Here is a 19357-nt window from a genome sequence, read left to right on the forward strand (position 1 = left end):
TGCTTTTGCAATCGTCAAAAAGTTTCTATTGTCCTGGAATACAAATGAGGCTGGATGAATGCCTGGCTGTACTGTTATGGGCAAGAGCATCTCAAAGGCATATAATGATAATGACAATCAATAATACAGTTATTATTTTAAAAAGGCAGACGCATCACATGTAGAATTTCAGTTTATTAATACTAGATTTTTCTGTTCTGATGCATAGTTGGTGCTGCTGATCCTTTATAGGCTACACATATATTACCTGTGGTATGTATGATGTAATATGTACTCTATTTTTAAAGTTGCAAAAGCACTAAAACTCGGTGTTTTTAACCTGGCATTTAACCTTCTTGTTAGTAACACTGTAATGTTAGAACTCCATCAGGTTTGTATTTTACATATAGCAATGTAATAAGTGGCTACATAGTGACTTATGTTTCTTGCTTACAAATAAGCACTCTTGTGGGGACACAAACTATATTCCTCACTTTGGTCTTACCAAATTCAACCCAGCACATTTATCTTATGGGCTAATGGGAAATTATTTTGCTTCTGATCTCTAATGCTTGTCAACATGAAATATTTAAACATCATCGTCTTTGGATTACTAAAGACAACTCCAAAGTCAGCTAAAAAATAAAAAAAATAAAAAAAATAACGAGGGTTCAAAGCTCTAATCAGTGCTATAAAATTTTATCTTGATGCTTTAAGGATTTTAATTAGACGGGAATTCCCACTACCCATGATTATCAAAGCAATAGGGGAATTTGCTGCCTTTGAATCCAATGCTTATTCCCGGAACAAACAAAAGCACATACACACGGCCTAATTCCTTTTTTTAAATATACCAAACGGGGAAAAAGTTAACTAAAACACAAACAAACACGGATATACGGAGCAAAACCGCCTCCAGTAAACTCACCCGCCGTCAACCTATCGCGAGACAGGCGTAAGTTGCTATAGTAACCTAACAGAAACATTTCGACTACAGACGAGAAGCGCCCCTGACGAAAACCTGCAATAAATGTCATGTAAATGTGACCTTTTGGCTTAACAACTAAAAAAAAAAGGTTGATAAATTATCAGAAGCAGATAACTCTAAAAAGAACCGCGGAGCGATTTGGGTAAGTTTCATATTCTCAGCAGCCTGTGAAGTTTAAGTTAGCCTGTTCTACAGTTACCGTCACATGCCACATGAGCTTCACGGTTACTGTCTTAATATTAAATAAACCGGTCTCACAGTAGACATTTTGTCTCGTAGGAAAAGCACAGGGGGGATTAAAAACATTAAGAGTTCCATTAATGACCCAGTAAGTTGTTCCGGTGAGCCAGCATGAAAAATACCAGAAGCTAATCTAATTAATGGGATTTAGTACACCTGCGCTTTTGCTGACACTACAAGAGAAAATGTGTGGTGTGAACAAATGCATTACTGTGTGTGCGTGTGTGTGTCATCTTTACTATACGGCTCGGAGGAGACAGTAAATTTAGCTTCACCCAGTCAAATGTCTCTCTCTAGACCAGCTACTCTCTGTTAAACCCTTTGTAAAAACTGTCGCTGTCTAACATGAGCTTACAGGAGCATACGTCATACGCTGTGACTGGACTGGATTGTCCCCCCCCCCCAAAATCCTTTATGACTTCAACATTTTTTGCGAAGTGTTCAACACCTTATTATTATTACTATTATTATTATTGGTATTGAATTTACAGTCAAATCACATTTAACGTTAATTAATTTTGTCTGTCCTTGAACATATGTCATTGGTTTGTGGTGGATGTGGGATTCATTGAATACACTCCATACTCTGGAGGCAAATTGGATCATTGTGCTGGTGTGTCCTCAGTGGGCATTTGATTTAACTCAGCTTCGTTATAGCTCCTTGCAGTTGCTCCCTTATTTACAAGAGGTCACTGCATGTTTTATCCATTCACATATCCATGCTTTTCCACTTATCCGGCTCAGGATTACAGGAGTAGGGGCTGGACCCTATCCCAGCTGTTAAAGAGTGAGAGGGAGGGTACGGTCGCCGGCCTGTCGCAGAACTAACACATAGAGACAGACAACCATTCACACTCACATTGATGCCTATGGTCAATTTAGAATCACCAGTTAACCTAACCCCACTAACTGCAGCCACAGTGAGGCAACAGTGCTAACCACTGTACATGTTTTATGTGGCAGATCTTTACACCGGATGTCCTTCCTGATGCAACCCTGAAGGGATTTGTGTCTCCTCCTGGCATTGAATCTTTTACAAATTTGCTTCAAGTGAAAAAGCAAAAAAACCCCAAAAAACCCAAATCCCCAAAAACCATCTGTTCTGGGATAGGTGTGTTTGTGGCTTTTCATCAATGTTCTAATTTTACCCTATGGATATACGATTATGTTTTTAAAATTGCCTGTGAAATGTCAGTGTTTTTGCTAAGAGACTACCCACCTTGAACAAAATGGCTCGTCTAATGTCACTTTTTCTACCTACTGAGTTTCTAGCAGGTGTGGCTGTATTGCTTTTATCAAACCTGCCTTATCGGCTAATTTTCTTAGTCGTCTTTTACTGCCCCCAAACCATTTATCATCCATTTAGATCCGTCAGATGCGATTTAAATATACGTGATTGCTTGTTTTAACTTCCTATTCTTCTGGGCAAATGCATCCCTGCTATTTTGCTCGTTCCACCGTGGCAGTATTCATTTATGGCTGTGTGTGATTTAACTTGGGCCCTGCATGAGATCCAGTTTTATGCCATTACTGTGGGTTTTTATTGCAGCAGAGACTCTTTGTAAAAAGCACAGCGAAAGACTGGAGAAGAATACCTGAGCCACCAGAAAGAAGAGCCATGAATTTAAATGACTTTGTGGTGCTTCCTAACAACAAGGCCAAATCTGTCAAGCTCAATGCCAGGTAAGATGAGATAAGATCAATGATGTGATTTAAGGCATTCGGTAGAAGCCCATTATTGTTCCTTGGCTCCCATCCTATTTTCATCTGTAACCATTCAAATTCTATCCAGAGAATCGCTATTTCACAAAATGGACTTTCAAGCAAGGTAACTGTTGTGAGGTGGTGCCTGTGTTTCTTGGTAGACTCTATTCTTTTTTTTCTTTTTTTTTGCTCTGTTTTTTACTAATATTGCTCAATACTCCTACTCTAGTTTCTCATTTGCCAACCGGTAATTGAATAAATTAATGCCTGACTTGGTGATGCCCTGATCCAGTAACTAATTGATTGCATGTATTGATTATTCAGAGATCTGCTAGTGGTGAAAATAAATTGAAGTTATTGATGAAAGCCTTGCTCTCCAATCTGACGGAGTAGGCCCTTTGTATGATTGATTGTTGTTAATTGATTGCTTATATGTGGGTGTGTTTGTGTTAATATAGGAACTTGCAAGAATTGCAAATGGAGACCATGACTCTGGCCAGTGAGAGCAGGGAGATAGAGGAGAAACTGCAACGGCTGAAAGACAGCATCAGTAAAGAGAAGGCGGAAAGAGGGTGAGTATTAGTGTTACAGTCTGTATCCTAGAAGGGCAGTGATTTGGAGAAATCGAAAAGTGAAAATGCAAGTGAGACGCCAGGGAAAACACAGGAGAGGTCGAGAGAGGGGAACGGAAGATAGTGTAGTGAATAAGCATGAGCTGTAACACAAAACACAGAAGAGGGAATTTTGTTTTCCTGAATCAAGTTTCAGCTTACTGAAGAGAGATTTCTCCTTATGTTGTCTGTGGAGTATTTTCTTTACTTTACATTTGTTTTTTTCTGGGTGTTTTCAGCTGTTTAGATAAAGGTGAATAAATAAATAAATAACTATGGGAAACCACATGAACAACCTTCATTCATCATCCCATTTAGCAATTTAACACTTTATTGTAACAAGTACTACGGCAGCCTGGTTCCATTCACATTTAGTCTTGAAAAGTCCTCTAGCCATATTATTAGGTACAAATATGGCCCACACTATCACGAATGTTGCAGAAGTAGTTGAGACTCGTAAAACTAGATAATGGTTTACAGTTTCAGTGCAAATTGGAATGCCACCCAGTGTGGTTTTCTGCAGCTGTATCCCATCTGCTTCAAGGTCTTATGTGTTATGTGTTCAGAGATGCTGTTCCGCATACTTTAGTTGTAACAAGTGGTTATTTGAGTTCATCCCATCAGATCAAAGCAGTCTAGTCATTCTGCTTGGACCTCTGACATCAACAAGGAATTTTTTCCCAGCGAACTGCTGCCAATTGGATATTTTCTCTTTTTTTGGACAATTCTTTGTAAACCCCGAAAATGGATGTGTGGGAAAATCCCAGTTACTTAAAGCATCTCTTTTCCTCATTCTCATGCTCAGTTTGAACTTCAACAGGTTGTCTTGACCATATCTACATGCTTAAATGATTAGATTGCATTATTTGCATTAACAAGTAGTTCAAAAGGTATACATAAAAAAGAGGACTGAGTATTTTTCACATACTATTATTTACTCATATAACTGAAAATATTTTTTCTAACTTTCTAACAAAGTGACCAGTAGTACAACTAAACCTTAAGTAAAACACAGACAAAACATCAATAAAATCTCCTGTCAGCTATGTGGATGTGAAACAGCTGTATATCAAAGATGGTGCTAAATTTATTTGGCGAAATAGCTTTCAGTACATAACTTAGGTGTATGTACTGAAAATGTTAGATGAGTTTGAATCTCAGTGACCTTGACCTAAAGCTTTTGGAATTGACACCATAGGTGTATTCACTAGTAGGCTGAGGGGTAGCACTGGCGGATGCCAGTATTTTATTTTTGGGATGGCAACTTTCTTAACTTATATTGGGTAAGATTTAAAGAGTCAGGATGAGGGCATAAAGGGAATGCAGAGATTAGATAGTGAAATGGTTGGAGCATATGTGAAAAATGCACCAGTTCAACTCGACTGCATGCCATTCCCCTGCACTTTTTCCCACACTTGCTGTCTATCTCCACTGCCACTATCCAATAAAAGCAAAAGTGTAAAAATGTCAAAATGTCACAAGAAAGCATCCTGAAAAAATGGAAGAGGGAAACTAGAAAAAGGGGAATAAATATAGCAACTTCGTAGACACAGCAGGTGACTAATGGAGAGACATGAGGTAGTGCGAGAGGCAGAGAAGTTGCAGCAGCTGTAAAAGAGCAGGCAACACAGAAAGTAGAGACACTGAGTAATAGAGACAGATAGAGGTAGACACCAAATGAGAGAGTGGGAGGTCTGCGACTTCTCTAACTATAAAGGTCAAGAAAAGGTTGCTATGGAAGGAATAAAGAAGCAGTCAGGGAACTGAAAAAGCCAGTCATAGATGAAGTTAGCTCATGCCCATGCAAAAGGTCAGTGGAGCAACCTTTGCTGGTTCACATTCCCGACATCAGAGAGACGATGCACAAGACATAAGAATGAGCAACAGTAAAATGAAGGAGAAAAAAATACAGTGGGAACATTTTTGATGTTAAAATTAGCTTTGAAAGAGATAAATCACTGGCCATTAGCCCCATTTATATTTTCGCCTTACTTTGATTATAATCAAAGTCCTGATGTTGTCTGTCCTTGATGGATTTATCTTGATGGGATGTTGTTGAACCCATTATTTATGTAATATTTTTAGTTAGGTCTATATTTGTTTCCACCATGTCATTAACTGTCACAACTACTTAGATTAACTGAAAGTGGATATAGAGAGTCACTGGCAGTATATACAATGCTATTTGCACCCTTTCATTTCTTTCTATAAATAAGTTTCTTATATTCTTATTTAATTTTAATTGGACAGGGCAGTGATAACAGTGAGAAAGTGGTAACAGTGAAAAAGAACTTCAGTGTCTCTGAAAATCACTCTTTAAAGAGATGGAAGCAGCTGCCTGCTAGTCAGAAATGCTAAGTTATTATCTGTCATGTTAAAAGAAAAAAAGAGCTCCAAAATATCAGGTTTATATAGATGATAATTAAATATATTTTTTTTTGAGGTTTTTTGTTTATAGGGTTTAATTTTCAGTATTGGTTTACCAAAGTCACAGTCTCTCTTAAAAATGAGATGTAGGTGTACAGTTGTATTCCCATCGAAGGCAACTCAGATCTCGCTAGGCACAGGAAATCACAATCTTTGGCTAAAAAGTCCTCCAACAAAGAAAGAGATAAAAGCAGAGTCAACATTGGTCTGGGCTTTTAAGATAGAGAGCCCTGTGAGCTGCTAAAAGGCTTCAGTTTGACTATTTTTGTTTTGCTTCACTTTGTTTTGGTGTGAGATTCTTCTCTAGTGCAACATCCATTGGTTCTGAATGTTGCATAATACCGTTAAGCATTTAAAACCTTAATATTCTAGATTTTTTATTTACCAAAAATCCAGCTGAGTTTGGTTATAATGTTATTCATGTGTTCTTGACAACGTTTGAGCTTTGTTGCTAACCCGAGACCTTTGTAGTCACACAAACACCTTTAAATTATATATACTGTACATACCTGGCTCATTATTGTGAGCCATTCCTACTTGTATGAACAGAAAATTAATTTATAGCCTGAAAACAAACACTGGATATTAATGAGATGTTCATTAATACCTCTCAGTTGTGTTACCTATGTATAGTTATGGAGAACCGTGTAATTTTATTAGTATATTATATAGCTCAGGGAAAGCCCTAGTGAGAGCAAAATATGGATTTTATGCACTGAATCCTTTAAATAATATCTACTCAAAAACTATACACACACACACACATGTGAAAATACACTTTAAAAGCAGCAGAGCTAATTACACTATCAGTGATTAAGAGTATGGCGAGAGGCACTCATTTCTCATGATGGATTGCTATTGGTTTGATTCATACATCACCACCTGGAAGTGCAACGTGTTTATCGCTTCAGGAAAGGTGTTGCATGTTTTTTTTTTTTTTTTATTTATTTATTTTTTTACTGGAAGTCTAGGTCTAATTAAGAAGCTATCAGTATGGGAAGAGGGCCCTCTTGCCCAGGCTTTTCAAATGATAAGCACATAAACACAGTGTTTTCTGTCAGGCTGAAATACTGCAACATTTACCACTCCACCAGCCCTAGGATACAACAAGATGTGCGAGCGTCAGCTTGTGTGTGTTTCTGATACCTGGCCGGCTATAAATAATGTTATTCATGTGTTTCAACACTGTGGATTACAGACTTTTCTCTTTCTTTTATCCCTTTCTTTTTTCTTGTTTTTTTTTTTTGTACTTTCTGGTTTGTGTTCCTTAATCAGACACACAACTGTGCCACAAAAATTCTGTTCAAGCTCTGTGTTTCTGACATATTACAGCATACTCTATAAGTAAGTTCAGAAAGATTTTTGATTTGTGTGTGAGCGAGCTGTAAAAAAGTACATGAAGTAAGAGGTTGTTTATAGTATGGGGAATAGTGTGAAGGTAGGAGAGCAACTGCTTGCCTAACTATAGTGTGAAAATGAATAGTTTATTCTGGGTGTCTTTGTTTAGAGGTATCTCATGATCTCTTTAAAAAACATAATATTCAGACATATTTTCTAATTTTCAGAAAGACCACTGATGATTAGCAATTATTTGCAATGTGTTGTCCTTGTGCAGGGGTTTCATTAAGCAGTTTTCTCTGTGCTGACTCCTGTTGTTAGAGTAAAACACCTTTGTTCTGATCACCTTTGGCTTTTGTATACTGGAAACGATGGGAAGCAAGAACTCTGCCACTTAGGATCGGTTAGAAAGTTAATTTTCTTACCATATATTGGTTACAGAACCCAGGTTCTTGGATGCACTGTATAAGGTTGTCATGATACTAGCATTTCAAACTCAATAACGATACCTAAGAAAATGCTTAATACCATTTTGATACTATGGAGAAAAAAAGTAGTAATAAAATAAAATATGATAAAGATCAATCCTGGCCCATGCAAATGTATTCACCTACAGGTCTGTTTGTTTTCTGTGCTTCTCATGACTTGGCACCATATTTCATTGCTGATCAAACAGAGTTAGTAAGGTAGACTCCCACTGTTTCTGTCCTGTGGCTGGTAGACTTTTCTGAGCTTCAGTCTGGGTTATAAGAGAAACATAACATTTTTTTAATAATAATGGATTGCATTTATATAGCGCTTTTCGGGACCCCTCAAAGCGCTTTACAATACCACTATTCAGTCACTCTCACATTCATACACTGGTGAAGGCAAACTACAGTTGTAGCCACAGCTGCCCTGGGGCAGACTGACAGAAGCGAGGCTGCCATATTGCGCCATCAGCCCCTCTGGCCATCACCAGTAGGTGGTAGGTGAAGTGTCTTGCCCAAGGACACAACGACCAAGACTGTCCAAGCCGGGGCTCGAACCGGCAACCTTCCGATTACAAGACGAACACCCAACTCTTTCATTATTAACCGCTACCTTAATGTTAAATTAAGAGACGGGTAATCTGACTGTCAGGTGCTAATAGTTAAACGGCGAAAGTTAATGCTGTCTGCTAAATATTTCAATAGGAGCTTCACTGACCCCATGAAATTCCTCCGACACTGTTTGTCAGTGTTGTGAACATCACTACTTCAACTACTAGTGAGGGGAGTGGCTGTGTGCCTGCCTGTCTGCAGCACTGCTGTATATATTTGTGTTTCAGATGGAGGAGGCAAAGATGACACTGTTGGTATCAGTAGTAAATAGGTATCTAAGCCGATAGCAAGGTTTTTCATGGTAATTAGTGTCTCTAGTGTGTAGTGTAGAGTTTTTTTGTTTTTTTTTTGATGGGTGAAAAAACTATAAGCCGTCTGTTAGTCTGCAGCCTCGACAAGCAGAGGTTTGTAGAAGTTTTTGAAAAGACATTACTGTAGACTAACAGTCATTTAATAAGTGCCTTTATTGAGTACTACAGTGAAACACAGTCATTTCCCGCTCAGTTTTTATCATTGAACGTCACATTAATTTAACTTTATTTCCCTCCTACTTTTTCTCTGAAAGCTGTGTGCAATGATACAGCAGTGGCTTCGATGTGAGACCCAGCTTAACAATTTGAATCAATTAATTAGTGCACCTCTAATGAAAAAGATGAAATGGTTTCTCATTAGTTTGTCTCTCACTGACATAAAGCAGAACGCAGACAAAGATGGGTTTGGCTAATTTGTTTAATTTGTTGTTTTCAGGTATGATGTGAAGGTTACCCGAATTTTCCCAACTTCCTTCCTTACCTGTCTTTTTCCCCCCTTTTTTTTTCACCAAAACATCCAAGTGTATCTTTGACAACACTTTATTATAGATATCAAGCTGTGATTTATTTGTAACTCTGTTTTTCTCTCTCTGTCTGTTAGATCGCAAAGCTCCCGGAGTAGATGAATTGTTCATCTTTGTCTCAGAGTCTTCCTACTCTCTCTCTCTCTTTCTCTTTCTCGCTTGCTCCCTTTTTCTCTCTTGTATGCACCCAGAGAATAGGCCAACAAATTCAGTTTGCTGAGAGGAGGTGTGGTATAATCAGTTTGTGAAGGGTACACAGGCGATAATAAAGCCAGAGCAGCAGCTTGGGGCAAACGTAGTACATCATTCTCTGTTGTGGCCTGCCCGAGCCACAGATTTAATGTAGCTTTGTCTTTAGGCTGTACGGCTCACAGACACAAGCTCTCATCTTATCTAAAAGTATGGTTGAGGTTTCTTTTTTCCGGTTTCCTCCGCTCTCTCTTTGCTCTGCTTCTCGCCCTATCTGCTGCCTATTCCATTATGTTGTCTGTCCGTCTTTTATCTCTTTTCTTTTTTGTTTCATTTGGCTCCCTAGTTTGTGTGATACGTACATGTGCATTGACCTCCTGACCTGATACTACTCATCCTGGGCTGAAATCCATTATTTCTTTCTTTTTCTCTCTCTCTGTTCTCTCATGTCACACAATTACTTTGGCATTGGACTTCAAAGAGAGTTTGCCCCACGTGTATGTGTGTGCAAGAGGGGCACATATGTTGTCATTTCTCACTTTGGCTGAGATGGGTCAGATAAAGGTGATAGCTGGGTGTGTTTGAGTATATGTCAGTCTATTTTTCCCAGAATCATCTTAATTAAATTGAACTAACCCTAAATTTTACAGCTTAACCCAACCTTTATGACGTTCTTATCTTCAAACAACTCTGAAGGTATTTAGAAGAGTGAGGACTGGCCAAGCAACAAGCAAGCAAACAAACAATTAATCTGTTAGCTACAAGACTTGGGTTGGGTTGCTTCTGAAACTGTGTTATACTATTATTATTTTGAAGTGTGTTCTTCCAGGTGTAGTTCAGTTTGTCTCTGTGTGAATTAGATAGCTTGAGCTTTGCTAATGGCGATCTCTCTCTCTCTCTCTCTCTCACACACACACACACACACACACACACACTTGTTTCTCCAGGTTGATTGTCCTGAAGGGACACCCTGTCATCCTGCACTGACAGGGGTGTGCCTCAACTGTCTCCCTTAGCGACAGTCCAGTTGCCTAGGTGATGTCTTGAGGATGATTACCTGACGCCCACCCTCAGTGTCAGCACAGCACAGCGACGGCATCAGGGTTGCTGGCAACTCTTGCCATCACACGCACATATATTTTCAGACTCTGACTTCCTGTGCCTTGACAGGCTGCCAGCTCAATCCAAAATAAACTTCTTTCAAAGACAGCCTGACATCACAATAGCATAAATAGCATAAATAATTCAACAACATGAGCATGAATAACTCACATCTAAATGAGGATCCCTCTTTTCTTCACTTTCTCAAACTGACAGGCGTGTCCTGTTAGTGTGTGTATGTGAACTGTATCCACATGCTTATGTGCGTCTGTATATACACACGTGCTCATTTTTAATTTTGTATTTGCAACTGTGTCCATGCTTGTGTGCAAAAACTTGTAACCTTTCATGCTATGTGATCCCAGCATGTGAATTTTGCAACTAAAGGAGACAAGACAATAGATTTTGTTCACAGCACTGTGCATGGCGATGACATATATCGTAAGTCAAATTAAATGTTCATTTGTCTTACACTGCAGTTCTGAAATAGACATATCTGCCAGAGAATTGTAGGGAAGTCTGAGAGAGCCCTAGAAACACTACCCAACTGCTTTAAGAATGCTGGAACATGTTTAGTTTTACAGCCACTTTAGTATTGATACTAAGGAATATACAGATACCATGACCCTCTACTAAATTTGTGGAGGCAATGTCACATTTGCTTATAGCAGATGTGGACTTACTTATTGAAAATAAGGGACAGTGCCTTTACACAGGTAATAAATTAAGACTGCTAATTTTTGGTGATAAGCAAGACAAATTCTACCTGTGGATAGAAAAATGGCATTTTTTCCTCAATGATTAAAACTGTGTATTCACTTTGTTTGAACAAAGAAAAACATCCCTGTTTAATTGTATGCACTTCTTCAGCCATTAATAGCTGCTAGCAGTCATAGCAGTGACTTCCTTGCTTTGTTATTTGTATATATGTTTGAACCACAGTTTATTAGACTAAGCATTGTTAAGAATAGCAGTGTTGCTCAGTTTCACTGTATGTAGCTAAGACACGCACCTGAGAAAAGGAAGAAAGTAGATTATTACACATGATAGAAAAATTACATGTATCTATAAACAGAAAAAAAATATATCAATAAGAAACGCAGCCAACCACCAGCCAACCTTGCAAAATTACAACAGCCATAGAATCCTCTCTTATAGACCCAGAAACCTTCATACATACTGTGATTATCTCATCATCGCAGAAAGATGAACAGGCCCCCTGCCTAATCACAGATGAAGTGAAGCATCACAAGGCAATGGGTGGTGAAGACATTCTATTTTGTGGTCTATGGGAATGCACAAACCAGCTGGAGGATGTGCTAACAATCTTAACATCTCCCTGTGCAGGCTCACCCTTATGTCCACAGCTATCATTCAAGAATTCACTGGTGACGTGTCTCAATGATTACTACCCAATAGTACCGACTTCAGCTGTCATGAATTGCCTAAAGCGAGATAAAACCAAGCTCAGCTCCCTCCAGTTTGCATATGAACCTAACTGATCCCTAAAGAATGGAATCTGCACTCTACATCGTTTTGATTTTACCTGGACAGAAGGAAAAAGTATACACTTTGGGGGGAAAAAAAGAAAAGAGAATCTACTTGGCTCCATGGGGTGAGAGAGTAGCTTGAGAATCTAACCTGGGGCTGCCATGTTATAGCCATTCACAAAAAAAGAGATGCAACAATGGCTTTACTTTCCACAACCTCTTCAACCCCCTCCCGTTACACAAGAGGTTTCACATTTTGAGATCCAGAACTTCCAACGCCAGAAACAGCTTTTTCCCGGAAGCTGTGAGACTCCTCAAACCCCCTGCTGCCTGCAGCACCCAACAGACACTTTTATAAAAACTCTGTGCACCACACGCACAACTGCCTCATGCCCTCAACCCTTGGTCATGCACACACACTCTCTCTCTCACACACACACTGAGAGGCACACAAAAATCCAAATGCACAGCTTCCCACAGTGTGACCTGATACACAGTGCCTGCAAGTAGCATCTGGTTAAGCCGCCTTCCCCAGCTTACTAGCGGAAGATGGCTGAAATAAGCTTATACACATATGTAACATTTATTTATTCATGAATTCATTCATTAAACTTCCTTCTGTGCTGTAATATTGTAGGCAAATATCCTTTTGCATTAGACCAAATCATGCAATATAAAGCCAAGCATGAGGCACGAGCCACTACTTTCTCTTTCTCTCTAAAAATAAAAAAATTTCTTAAAACATAAATTTTTAAAAATTGAATAAAACTAATCTGCATCTATATTTCTTTAAAAAATATTGAGAGATTTAAGGTATGAAACTTCAGGTTTTATACCCTTTTCCGTATTTTGCTGACATTTTTTTCTACATTTCTTCTCCTCATCTTAATGCCTGACAATATTATTAAATACTCACGCCCCATGGGGAAACTTCAACAGATTAAGATACATTAGCTTTGAGTGTTGTTACATCCAGCCTGCTGTTCACATCCACCCTGATAAAAATACAGGAATAGCAAGATGTGTCAGTTGTTTCTGTGAAATCGAATCAGGTATAATACAATCTGAGAACGGTGTTCAGACTTCTTTTAAAGTAAATTTGCACATGTAAAGATATCTGTGCATTCATTGTTACTTATTGGTATTTACTCTATGCTGCATGAACAGGTATACCGAATCCCCAAGACACTGCATAAGGGAATTTCTGTTGGATTTTACTTTTCAGCTGCAGACACAGATCTTGTGTAGAACAAATGTCATCAGAGTCTGTCTTTTTGGATATAAAGCATAAACAAGACAAATCAAGGACTCAGGCAGTTTTTTTCTGTCATTTTTGAGAAATCAGTGCTATGTAACTGTTGATGAGATATGCATGGTCAAATTAATAGGATTGTTTGATTTACAAAGAAAAATCTTCCTCTCCCTCTGTTTAGACATTCACAAAGGATTAAATGGGCATCTGGACATTGTGGTTCCATGACAAGCAATTCTCTCTCATATGGCTCCAAGAAAGACAAAGAGAGCAAGCTCCAAAAGGTACCGTCAAGATAAAAAATATATTTATATGTCTTTAATTTTCATTCTAATTTTTCCTATGTGAGTTAGAGTGACAGAATAAAACACATTTAACTCTTAAACATCATGCCACATTTGTTTGCATGCTAATTACAACTGAAAACTAACATACAGTATAAGCATTATTGTCCAAAAGCTGTTTTTCAGTTTGTGACGTTAGGATTATGAATGTGTCTTGAATCCTGTTTTCATGTGTATTTGGGATGTACGCTAGATCTTTGGGGTGCAATGCAGATGTCTTTAAATCTAAAGCAGAAAAACAGTCTTCTCCAAATTTTAAAGCCACTTTTAATTGTTCAGCTGTAAAAGAGTGTGGTTGTGGAACACGTCTGGGGAAAAAAAGAGATGCTAGAGGCAGTAACCATAATCTAGACTGATATTCCTAATACTAATGTGGAAACTTGGTTTCTGGACAAAGTCACTGTGTTCAAGTCAGTTCTCAACAGCAGAGTAATGAGGTAACTTATTCATTTATTTGCTCACACATTATAAAATACAGCAATGTAAACACTAACGCTGCATACTACTGTATGAACATACAGTAGTTTATACCTACAAATACACACAAAACTGAACACTGCGTAGGATTGTTGGTAAACTGAGAGCTGATTTGTTTCTCTATGCTGCCTGAACAGCTGTCAGCAGGTAAACTGAAGATCCGAGTGCTGAAGGATGAAGAACTGACAGGTGAGAGGTTTACAGTCACAACTTGAGTTTCAGAAGTGAAATATCTGCACCAGGTAGGCTTGACATGCAGGCGTACTCTTGGCACTGTATTGAACTTCCTTCTACCATCCACTTGGACGTTAATATGCAAGAGCATTCTTCACAGTTAGTTCAGTACGAGGGATACTTGAAAAGGCAGGTACCAAACTCTGGAGTTTTTCCGTTAAACACTGATCTGTCTAACAAATGTTTAGCTTTGGCATACTTATGTTAAACATGATGGAAAGAAAATCATCAGGCGCAATAGTTAAATGTCTCTGCGTCATGTATTAATTATAAACAGCTAAGAAAACGTTTTAAAGGACTGTCTTTGGTGTGAACAATATGTTGTAACAGGCAATATAACCTTTGGTTTTGTTGTTACATTTCACAGCAGTGTGTGAACTAGTTGTACAAGCAGGCTAACTGCTTTAACAACTTTTTGCACCAATAACAGATGCACTTTTGATACTTGTGTAAAACTTTGCTGTACATACTAAACTGTATCTCTCTGTGTTTTTCTGTTGGTCATGGCCGTCAGTTGCATAATATCCCTTAAATGTCAGGAATATTAAATTAAATACCCTTACCGAGAGTTAATAACAGTGCACTTGCTCTTTTTAGCCCCGCCTCAACCACCACCTCCACTTCCTACCCAGACAGCAAGAAAAAGCAGACTGAGGGGAACAGTATGTGGACAATGTGAAGTCAAGACTGCTGGAATAGTATGGACGCAAAAACTGTCACACCTGAACAAATGCAAACAACACTGTATGGCAAAAGTCACTTTAACTGTCATGGATGCAGGGTTTGTTTGGCTCTGTCACAAAGCAAAAATTGTCTGTTTGAAAAATCAGATTTTAGTAATTGGCAAGTGATTTTGCCATTTCTCATTGGAGAAAGGTTTTGTGTGTTAATAAGGCAGGCACACACACACACACACACACACACACACAAAACACTTACACGTGCAGCACTAGGAGCCAATTCATTTGATCTGTTTTCAAAGTTTAAATGTTGAATGTCATATTTTCAGTCCCCCCCCCTTTCATTTTTCTTTGGAGTCCCCTCTTCTCACCCATATATCTTACTGCAGTTATTATATAGATTTGTTTCTCTTCTTCCTGCATCAGCTGTTAGCTCGTCTGTCATTCAGATGCTCATTTTCACCTGCCCACCTCCCTCTTTTGTCATTATGTGTTTACCCATCCTTCTTTCTTCCTCGTGTTTTCTCGTCACTCCTCCTTTTCAGTTTTTCCATCTGCCATATTCTGACCTGTTTCTGTCTTTCTTTCTGCACTCCCTTATTCATGTCTGTCTTTTTCTTTCTTCTGCCTTCCTCTCTCTCGCTGTGCCTCAACTGTCCAATCTGTTGGTCTATCTGTGTGTTTGTGTTTGCACTGATAACAGTTTAGTTGGATTCATTCATCGATACTTGAGACCTCCGAGGGCACCATTGTTTATTCTTTCTCGCTCTTCATCCACTGCTGCTCAGGAGGAGGGATGACGGCCTGAAACTGTATGTGTGAATAAGAGGGAGAAGGAGAGAAATGAAGCCTTACCGTCTGTGTGTGTGTGTGTGTGTGTGTGTGTAATGGACTGAGCTGAGTAATGCATGTTTGATGACCAGTTGCTCCCACCTCCTAAATCCTCAGCTCCCTGTGTAAATCCTATTCTGTGTTTCACTATGAAGCCAGCAGACTTTAGTATTGAATAAGTGATGCTTCTATGAGAACGAGAACAAGAACAATGATGGTAAGAGCGAGGGAGACTTAAAGAGGAATTGAAGGAGAGGCAGGGGTTGAACTGATTGAGCTGACATCTACAATTTTCCCCCCTTTTTGTTGTGGAATAACTTATTTAAGTGCAGCACACACAGTGTGTTAAAATATAATGTGATGTGATTTGCTTGATAGTGCGTTTGATGATGATGATGGCTCTGAACTGTCCAATGAAGGGCCGGATGCCCCCAGTGTCCCATAGTTATGGGCTTAATGGTTGTGCTTATGGTAGTCTGGGCAAGCACATAGGCTAAATGCATCCACAAATACACACAATACCCTCATGCGCACACACATTTTGGATAGCCCTCGTACCCTATAATGATGGCAATAATGGGAAGCGTTACAACTGTCTGTGCCATTCTGTCTGGAACTGCACTTATGCACACAAATGCTCACACACTCACATATGCACTCATAAACGCACAATCACACATCTGTCCTTTTTTCTTTTTTTTCTTTTCTTTTTTTTTTTTTAAAAAAAAACATGACTCATTGTAATAAAAATGCTGAAATCTCATGTGCAACACACACTGCACACCTAGCCTCATGCTTTATTCCAGAGTCATCCAGGCAAAGAAGAAAAAAAAAAAAACCTACCTCATTTCTCCCTGTGTAGTAGGAAGAGTGCAGTGATATGCTGCTTGCCGTCTGATAGGGATGCCTAGTCCCAGAGGAGTGGTTGTAATTTATCCTCAGGCCTGAGAGGGGAAATGAGGCCCTGCTTTATGGGACCATTAAAGGGCAATGTCGCAGCTGCAGGTTTGCGTGTACACACACTCACACACATACTTCCTTGTATGGATAAAAAAAGAAAAAAAAAAGAATGAAAACACAGCATCACCCATAAAGACATTAATTACAGAAATACATAATATGTATCTAAATTTAAAAAAAAAATTACTGGATTAATGTTTGAATCAGCTGGTAGAAATTTACACTGTAAGGTTATTCATCCAGAAATCAGCATGGAACTGTGAATCATTGTGTTTTGTTGTACTGCTTTATTTATTATAATTATCTATTATTCATCTATGAATAAACAGGTGTAGACATAGCAAATATGCAAGTGAGCAAGAAACAGAAAGCTTCCAAGTCATTAGATCGGGAACTGCATCACACTGTGACAAAATAAATAAATAGAGTTAAGTTCCTCCAAGGATAAAAAGAATTGGTAGTGTTTCTTGAAAGAGCGCACTAAACTGCACTATTTTAAGTGATGGTGTTGGTAATAAAACCTTGATCTATTGAAAAAGAAACTTGCATGCATAGTGAAGGAAACCAAACACAGGCTAGTTGTTGCTTGACTGTTTGCTTTTTCTCCACCCTAGCCTCTGTGTCTCCATTGCACTTGCCCTTGCTTGTGTGCTCTGTCCAAAGCCTGTTTCCCAAACCTGCTGATGCAATGACTTTTTCCCACTAACAAGACCTGATTCTTACAGATAGAAATTATAATGACCTCCCTTAAGAGGCATTCACTCAACCACACTCACAACACACATGTGCCAAGCACAAATGCACCAATGTGCACACAGCTAACACACACACAAACACACACACATGCATCTTGCAGCACCACGCCAGTTTATAAGGAAAGGTTGAGGTTACATCTTTAGCAAAAGAGCGCTTTACCTACCAGTGCAACCACTTGCATGAATTAATATATATGCATACAGTACACAGACATGCACAGGCAGTGACCATTGTTTTTTAAACTGAAAGACATAGAAACACACTAAAGGTGGGTGTTTTTATAAGCAGACAGACTGATGGCACTTGGTCTATGTGTTGCAGATGTGTGCTGAATGCACTGAAAACTACTGCGTTGGCTGTTTTGCCAGATTTCACCATAAGGGGGCACTGAAGTTCCATAAAATGATTCCCATTCAAGTGAGTGTTGTTTGCATATGTATTAAATCTATTTTCTCTGTGTCCAACTCTCTTTTTTTCTTTGTATTCCACTTATGCTTTCAGTAATAAATGTTTTGATCCTATTCTTCTTCAGCTTTACTCATTTTTGTCTTTTTCGTTTCTTAGATAGCTGATCATTATTATATCTTCATAACTATCTCTCATCTTTTTTGTCATTTCTCTTCTTCAGAACATCATACCAGTTTAGTATACACAAGAACACACACAAACAGTACACAGGGCTGGGTAATTACACGAATAAAATCATGAATTGACTTTCTAACTGACCCAATGTCACTTGAGTCAATGTGTTCAATAAATGAATTTTCTCACACTAGCAGCTAACCTAGACTTATTGCTCTGAAGACTAATTTACTTGTGTTTAACATGAACAAGTCAAAACTTAAGTTGCTAACAAACAGCTGACCATTCTTTGTTGCCATGCTTCTGCGACCATTTTAACTGTGGTAGCTAGGAGCCAACCTGTTTCACTGACGCTGATCCCTCACCAATGAATGACAATGAGGAAAGTAAAACTTAGCTCAAATTTGGAGAAACAGAAATAGAGAGAGCAATCCAGCATGACCGGTTTTGGGTGAGGGGAAAAAAGACAAAGGCTAACTATAGGAGAGTGAAACAAAGTTTAACAATTAATGATTAAATCAGTTATGATGTATAAACACACATAGAATGAAAAGTATTGAGTGAACAAGAAAGTTTTTGTTTATCCTTTAAAGTTTTAAGTCTAATCTATTATAAAATAGATTTTTATCACACTCTAGATCTTGTTTTAACATATGGCATAGAAACTGAACATTTAACAGTGTTTCCTGAAAACCCTCTCCTGTCTGATCATTTCCTGATAACATTTACATTTACAATAATTGATTACACAGCGGTGGAGAGTAGATTTTATCAAAGTAGATGTCTTTCTGAAAGCGCTGTAACTAAGTTTAAGAATATAATCCACCCACTGTTATCATCTTCAATGCCCTGTACCAACACAGAGCAGAGCAGCTATCTGAACGCTACCCCAACAGAGGTCGATTATCTTGTTAATAATTTCACCTCCTCACTACGTACGACTCTGGATACTGTAGCTCCAGTGAAAACTAAGGTCTCTAATCAGAAGTACCTGACTCCGTGGTATAATTCTCAAACACGTACCCTAAAGCAGATGACTCGTAATCTGGAGAGGAAATGGCGTGTCACAAATTTAGAGGATCATCATTTAGCCTGGAGAAATAGTTTGCTGCTTTATAAGAAAGCCCTCCGCAAAGCCAGAACATCTTACTATTCATCACTGATTGAAGAAAATAAGAACAACCCCAGGTTTCTCTTCAGCACTGTAGCCAGGCTGACAAAGAGTCAGAGCTCTGTTGAGCCAACCATCCCTTTAAC

At 38.7% G+C, this 19357-nt stretch overlaps 1 protein-coding gene across 1 annotated transcript in view; it reads left to right on the forward strand.

Annotated features, from left to right (window-relative positions):
- The first annotated feature begins 971 nt into the window (after nt 1–971).
- zbbx (zinc finger, B-box domain containing) overlaps nt 972–19357 on the forward strand; it is a 79816-nt gene continuing 61430 nt past the window's right edge. The window contains exons 1-7 of the mRNA XM_084950979.1: nt 972–1109; nt 2757–2890; nt 3370–3483; nt 13418–13520; nt 14195–14246; nt 14889–14989; nt 17840–17935. Of these exons, the coding sequence (XP_084807105.1) occupies nt 2826–2890; nt 3370–3483; nt 13418–13520; nt 14195–14246; nt 14889–14989; nt 17840–17935 (531 nt within the window). The 5' untranslated portion in view covers nt 972–1109; nt 2757–2825. The remainder of the gene's footprint in view (nt 1110–2756; nt 2891–3369; nt 3484–13417; nt 13521–14194; nt 14247–14888; nt 14990–17839; nt 17936–19357) is intronic.

Source organism: Perissodus microlepis, chromosome 14, assembly GCF_051167445.1.
Source record: "Perissodus microlepis isolate ML-2025 ecotype Zambia chromosome 14, ASM5116744v1, whole genome shotgun sequence".
NCBI lineage: Eukaryota > Metazoa > Chordata > Actinopteri > Cichliformes > Cichlidae > Perissodus > Perissodus microlepis.